The 7,229-nt window shown below is 57.3% G+C and overlaps 1 protein-coding gene across 1 annotated transcript; it reads left to right on the top strand.

The window, feature by feature from the left end:
- The first annotated feature begins 3,794 nt into the window (after positions 1 to 3,794).
- LOC100452448 (tubulin beta-2B chain) lies at positions 3,795 to 7,203 on the top strand. The gene is made up of 4 exons (XM_002816365.6): positions 3,795 to 4,120; positions 4,935 to 5,043; positions 5,337 to 5,447; positions 5,795 to 7,203. The coding sequence occupies exons 1-4, from the start codon at positions 4,064 to 4,066 to the stop codon at positions 6,853 to 6,855; spliced, it is 1,338 nt and encodes a 445-aa protein (XP_002816411.3). The 5' UTR covers positions 3,795 to 4,063; the 3' UTR covers positions 6,856 to 7,203.
- Positions 7,204 to 7,229: the final 26 nt, after the last annotated feature.

Genomic DNA, 7,229 nt, shown 5'->3' with positions numbered 1-7,229 from the left:
GTCCCGACCGAGGCCGTTATAACTCAAATTCACAACCTCCGGGGATGCGAAAACACCCGGCCTTACTGAGGAACAAAGGGCAAGTGTTCCCGCACTGCGCTGCGTTCGTGGGCTCGGGGTTTTCGCTGCTGGTTCCAGCTTTTGGTTACCTTGCTTGGCTGGTCCCTGCGGGGCCCACGGCTGCGGAAGGACAGGGCTCTGAGGACGCCACCCCGCAGCGCCTGTGACTAAACAGTGCCGGGCAGCTCCGCCGGGGCCGCTGGCTTCCCAAGCGGAGGAGGGAAGGCCTGCGGGGAAGGGGGAGGGCAGTGGAATAGAAACTGGGGAGCGACAAAGCTGAGAAGGCGCAGATCTTGGCGGATCCCGGGAGCCTCCTCCACTGTGTCCTTTCCGCAGTCACAGTATGGGGCTGCGACCGCTTCCTAGCCCCCATGCCCTGGGCATTTGGCTCTTACATAAATGTTAGGATTGGTAGCTTTCCAATATTTCTAAATGGAGAGCTATGAGAAGAGGTGATGTGTGTGTGTGTGTGTGTGTGTGTGGTGTGTAAGGAAATAATGATGGATTTGCAGTCTCTTTCTTTCAACTCCTCTTCATTCATTGGCTAAATGTCGGTTGCCTAGGAAACCGCGTGCATCTCGGCTGCAGAGCCGGCTATGGGGGCTGCGGGCTGGGTTTTGGGGGTTTTAAGCGGTGAATCCCGGCAAGCAGTGAAGAACCCTAATGCTAAATGTCTAGTAATTTCAATAAATGTGTCAAAAATATATGTTGCATTATGAAAACAATGCTTTAAAAATTTACTACTATATAAAGCCTCCTTTCTATCAGACTTCTGCAAACAATGACTGTGTGTAATAGAGAAATGCAAATTCACTTGAGGACATGCCGTTGAAAGTAATCTGAAAATTGTGAAGGCAAATATAATTTTAATAGTTTAAGGGATATCTTGCTCACTTCAGTCACGCAATAGATTATGTATAAAACAAATATTGAATTGTATTTTATGCAGCAGTATTTCTACAATTGTCCCTGGAAGGGAAAATTTTTAAATGTTAGTACATCATTAAGACTAACATTAAGAGAGCATGAAATATGTTGCCCCCAAATCTTCGTGCCTGATATACGATGACCTAGATTGAAAAGCATTGCATATAATTAATAGACAGAAATGCTGGGGACCCAACTGAAAACGACTTTGTTTTTCTTTGGAAGCTGGGTACCAGTCTCTTCATGCGCGCTACATGGAGTAAGAATGATTTTTTTGTTTAAGGGTTATCAGATAAACTGAAAGACTTCAGGGAAAGGTGTGGCTGTTGTCAACATTTTAACACAAAATCAGCTCCTTGTGAAAATAAAAATGTGCAGCATCACAATTCCAGTGGGGCTGGGGGTGGGATGCAGACCGGTCAACAAGAATGGCTGCCCGGAAGGGGCGGGGGTGTGGGGACAATTCAAGCAAAATGCTTGAAAGGAAAGCAGATCTTGGGCCAAAAGTGTCCCCAAGGGCACTGTGGGCTTTCAGAAGGATGATTTCCAGCCTCACCCTATCCCAAACTTCCCCCTTTAAAAGAAACCTGAGAGGAAAGGGTCTTTTCATCTATCTATACGATCTTGAACACACGTTTTCACCCGGGCACTCAATGGAGATTTGGCTCGGAAACAGAAGCTAAGAAATGAAATAGTTAGATGAAGGAGGCAGGTGGCCAGCTCAAGTTACTCAGCATGGAGCTGAGCGGCCCCCATCCCCACCCCCCAGCGCTGAGCATCAGGGTTGCTCCTGGGAGCTCGCAGCGAAGCGGTGACCGCTCCGAGTGTGTCTACACTCGCCACGAGGGTGCCGCCCTAGCTCCGTTCCTTCCGGCGCAGCTTGGTCCCACCAGAGCCTCCACCTCGAGGCTGACACCTGCCACAGCCCTTTTGGCCGAGATGCGGTCACTTTCCCCGAGGTCTGGTGTGCCCAAAAGACGAGATTCCAGTCCGAGCCCTGTCCTTAACTTGCTGTGTGACCTTGGGAATTGCAAGCCCTCGACGTTTCGGCATCTGTAGGATCTGGATTAGAAACTCGGAGGTCAGGCCCCGAGACCTTGGAACCCAGAGAGTAGGGCATGTGGACAGACCTTCCGCTGCCCTCTGCCTGTCGGCAGACCCCACCCTAACCCGGGCACGCCGGCCGCGTCTGGAACACCGGCCGCGAGCTCCAGTCTGGGCGCCCTGGATGTTTGGGGGCGCCTGGGCTTTTGTTCCCGCTACTTCTTTTTGTACATTGGAATCGACTTGAACCCCCCACCCTCCAGCCCACAGCGGGGAAGGGAGGCGATGACAGCTTGCTGATAGTTCTGGGAGGGTCTCGCTCAACAGCTGCAGGCTCCGCTCCGCCGCGGGAGCCCGGGTCATTCGGCCTTTCTCGCCAGGGGATGAAAGAGGTCACGTCACCTCGCCAATGGCCCTTCCGAAGTGTGGGGCGGCGCGCTTCAGTCATCGAATTGCAGGGAACAGGTTGTGCAGTGAACGTTTCTGACACCCTTTCCCCTCCCGCCCTCAAACGCACGTAGGATTAGTCAGTCTCTCTCTCTCTCTCCCTCTCTCTCTCTCACACACACACACGCGCGCGCGAAAAGTAACAAAGAGACCAGTTCCTGCCTCGGTACCTAGAGACTGCGGATCTGAAGGGAGGGTCTGTGCTCCAAGTCTGTGCACGCGCTCGTGCGAATGCGCGTGGGTCTTGGGTCGTCTTGCGCGCGCTGGGCTGCAGTTTTTAGTCGTATTCCCCACCCTTGAACCGCAGCACGAAGCCTCGGACCTCCAGGTCGCCGCGATGGAAGATAAGAAAGTTTGTTACTCGGGCGTGGGCCACCCTTGGAACCCACCCTCTTACTTGACAATAGATGAACTGAATCCGAGGGCGGGGTTGGGGGGGGCGCCTGTCGTGTGGTTTTAAATACTAGGTTACACAGCGTATCCCACGTTTCTGAGAGCCCTTTGTTCCGCCGACAGCCCCGCCCCCGGGACCCCACCCTCTTTCTGCCCTCCGGACGGTCAGTGCAGCGCCACCGGCCACTCCCACTCCATCACTCGCGACGAACAAAAGTCAACCCTCTGGGCAGAGGGGTCCTGGGTACCAGCAGGGGCGTTATGCACTCCCGGAGAGGGTCGGGCAGGGCCGAGGGGCTCCGAGGTCGCTTCACCCCTAGATGCTGCGGCGCAGTGAGAGGAGCTACCAGCCCAAGACAGACAAAGGAGAAAGCAGGCCCACGCTGGGGCGGGGGCGGAGGCCGCGCTGGTGTTCATGGGCTGCAGGTGTCCCGGCTGCCGTCAAGCACGACTTCCTTCTGGGGCCACCTGTCCTCCCCCAGGCCTCTGTGAGACGGAGCGCCGCCTGGGCAGTCGCTGGCCTCCAGGGTTGAGGAAAAAGACAGTGGTCTCACCAGGGGCAGTTGGCTGGAGGGACTCTGGCCAGTGGCCGAGTAGGAACCGCAATCCGAGGTGGCGGAGCAGCCTGTGCCACCTCAGCCCTCCCACCTGCCGCACTGGAGCACCTGACGGCCTCTCCACCTGCTCCAGTCCTCCATCGTTCCCATCCGGTGCCAGCTCTGCCCGCACCCCGGTCAGGCCGCGCTGGTGGCCCTCGCCTCGCCGCCCTCTCACCCTCCTTTTCTTCACCCTTCCCCCATATCCCCATACCCGGACCCCCACCACAGCCCCAGACAATGCGCACGCCCGCACCATACTCCCGGGAGCCCCCACCCCTCTCCCGGTCGGCACGCCCGCTCTGATTGGCCGCGGGCCCGTGGTCCAGCCCCCCGGACGGTCCCTAGGGCCTGGAGCATTACGTCAGCCGGGCCTGGAGAGCGCCAGCGCGAAGGGGACTGGGGGGCTCGGGCTGGGGGCGCGGCCTGTGCCGGCCGCCCCACCCTCCTTGCATAAAAGCCGGAGCCCGCGGGGCCGGCGCTCTCAGCCCGTCGGTTCCCGAGCGCCTTCCCGGTGACCCCGCAGTGGGTGTGTGAGGGGAGGACGGACAGACCCACCAGACGCCGCCGGACCAGGAGGACGCTGACGAGGCACCATGCGTGAGATCGTGCACATCCAGGCGGGCCAGTGCGGCAACCAGATTGGCGCCAAGGTGGGCGCGCCGCAGCGGAGGGGGTCGATGGGGGCGCGAACCTGGGCCGAGAGCCCCTCGGGGTCCCCAGGCGCGGTCCTGGGAAGGCCTGGGGTCGCCAAATGCAGACATTCCTGGCCGCTTTGTGCCGCCGAGTGTGGCCTGGGCTAGGAGGTGACTCTCGGGGACGGAGGGGGCACCTCTCTTTCTTTCTGCTGTAACTCATTTGGAGTCCCCGTCCCCCCCTCGGCCTCCCTCCGCGCTGGCTGCTTGGCAGGCACGCGTGCCTGGAGAAGACGAGGGTGTGTCCGCGGGGCTGTGCGCGGCGTTCCGCGCGAGCGGCTGGGACACCAGGAGGATTAATTGTACTCGCTTGAACCGGAGTCGAGCTGCCGGGGGAGGGGAGGAGAGCAATTGTCTTGCGGTCTCAGGACGTGCTTTGAATCTAAAACCGCGGTCCTTTAGCTCCTTCGCGTTCCTCTTTCCCCGCCCACCCGCTCCTCGCGGGCTGCAGTCCCTGTGCCCTCGCCTCCTGCCGCCGCCTGGGGCTGCTACCAGTGCGCCAAGCTCCGCCACTGTCCGGCTTTGGCTGGTCCTTCCCCCCTCGACCCCTACCTCCCGCCGCGAGCAGCAGCTGTTTGCCTGGGAAACGCCCAGTTTCAACTTTCTGACCCTGCAAAATACAAGCCCCGCGGCTGTGCCCGGTTCACGACGCCCTTTAAAGCTTCAAGCTCCTGAAATGTTGGGTTGTCGGAACAGAGTCGGGTACATTTCATTGTGAGCCTTGGCGTTTCTGGGGGATCGTGCATGGCTAAATGCAGCCTTTCTGTCTCAGTTTTGGGAGGTCATCAGTGATGAGCATGGGATTGACCCCACTGGCAGTTACCATGGAGACAGTGATTTGCAGCTGGAGAGAATCAATGTTTACTACAATGAAGCCACTGGTAATCACCCTTGCCCCACCCCCACTCCCTTCAGTTTTTCCACCCTTTTCCCCTTTCCCTTGCGTGGGACCCCAGGGGTGTGGCCCTGGGAGGGGGTGGACTATTCAGTTTAGGATCCCCGCTCTTTCCCTGCAGTATTTCATTGGGCTTCCTTATGCCGACAGAGCCCTTTGAGAACCTGATGGTGGGTCTCCCTTTGTTTGGGGCAACATCTGCATGATGGCAGCAGGCGCCCAAGCCCTTCTCTGAAGAGGTCCTTGCCTGAGGGTCTAAGTCACTGTTGTTCCTTGCAGGTAACAAATATGTTCCTCGGGCCATCCTCGTGGATCTGGAGCCAGGCACGATGGATTCGGTTAGGTCTGGACCATTCGGCCAGATCTTTAGACCAGACAATTTCGTGTTTGGTGAGTGCCTGGTGTGGCTGAGAGCATGAGGGATTCATTTTACACTGGGCAGCGGAGGCTGGAGAGGTGTGACTGCCAGAGGGAAAGCATGAAGAACATCCGCGGTGTGCCAACTTAGCTTTAATATAGGGTAAAATTGTTTGCCTTTCAGCTGCTAAGAGCTTGGTGTCCTGGCCTTCCTTATTTATAATTATATTCATGAACAAATATTTTAACGTTTGGCCATTTTGGTGATAATCTGAAATAGTCTTATCTGAGCATTGACTCACTGATCTATATTAAGGGGTTTGAGGTAAGGTATTTAATACAATCACGGGTGACTTAAGATTTCTCTTTCCCTCCGGCAGGCCAGAGTGGAGCCGGGAATAACTGGGCCAAGGGCCACTACACAGAGGGAGCCGAGCTGGTCGACTCGGTCCTGGATGTGGTGAGGAAGGAGTCAGAGAGCTGTGACTGTCTCCAGGGCTTCCAGCTGACCCACTCTCTGGGGGGCGGCACGGGGTCCGGGATGGGCACCCTGCTCATCAGCAAGATCCGGGAAGAGTACCCAGACCGCATCATGAACACCTTCAGCGTCATGCCCTCACCCAAGGTGTCAGACACGGTGGTGGAGCCCTACAACGCCACCCTCTCTGTCCACCAGCTGGTGGAAAACACAGATGAAACCTACTGCATTGACAACGAGGCCCTGTATGACATCTGCTTCCGCACCCTGAAGCTGACCACCCCCACCTACGGGGACCTCAACCACCTGGTGTCGGCCACCATGAGCGGGGTCACCACCTGCCTGCGCTTCCCGGGCCAGCTGAACGCAGACCTGCGCAAGCTGGCGGTGAACATGGTGCCCTTCCCCCGCCTGCACTTCTTCATGCCCGGCTTCGCGCCCCTGACCAGCCGGGGCAGCCAGCAGTACCGGGCGCTCACGGTGCCCGAGCTCACCCAGCAGATGTTCGACTCCAAGAACATGATGGCCGCCTGCGACCCGCGCCACGGCCGCTACCTGACGGTGGCCGCCATCTTCCGGGGCCGCATGTCCATGAAGGAGGTGGACGAGCAGATGCTCAACGTGCAGAACAAGAACAGCAGCTACTTCGTGGAGTGGATCCCCAACAACGTGAAGACGGCCGTGTGCGACATCCCGCCCCGCGGCCTGAAGATGTCGGCCACCTTCATCGGCAACAGCACGGCCATCCAGGAGCTGTTCAAGCGCATCTCGGAGCAGTTCACGGCCATGTTCCGGCGCAAGGCCTTCCTGCACTGGTACACGGGCGAGGGCATGGACGAGATGGAGTTCACCGAGGCCGAGAGCAACATGAACGACCTGGTGTCTGAGTACCAGCAGTACCAGGACGCCACGGCCGACGAACAGGGGGAGTTCGAGGAGGAGGAGGGCGAGGACGAGGCGTAGACGCCCCGCGAGACGGGTTAGGGAAAGCGGAGGAGGAAAGCGAGGGGGTGGGGGGCTTCCCGGGACGATACCCTGGCAGTCGAAGGAAAGAAGCATGGTCTACTTTAGGTGTGCGCTGGGTCTCTGGTGCTCTTCACTGTTGCCTGTCACTTTTTTTTCCTTTTTTGCAATATTGATGACATCAGTGTAACATTTGAGATATTTCTGAATTACTGTTGTAATGGCTAAAATCACATAAACGTTTGTGTCGGAATGGTGTCCTCTCTTCTTTCTCTTCCTTTTTATTAACGATTTAAATGTAACTTTCTGAACACATTGCATTAAATTCTTCCTTTAACAAAAAGCAAAGGTGTAGGTAAAAGCTCAAATGAATT

Source organism: Pongo abelii, chromosome 5 (genome assembly GCF_028885655.2).
Source record: "Pongo abelii isolate AG06213 chromosome 5, NHGRI_mPonAbe1-v2.0_pri, whole genome shotgun sequence".
In the NCBI taxonomy this organism is placed as follows: domain Eukaryota; kingdom Metazoa; phylum Chordata; class Mammalia; order Primates; family Hominidae; genus Pongo; species Pongo abelii.
Note: the sequence above shows the minus strand (reverse complement) of the source record. Positions and strands in the feature narration are given on the sequence as shown.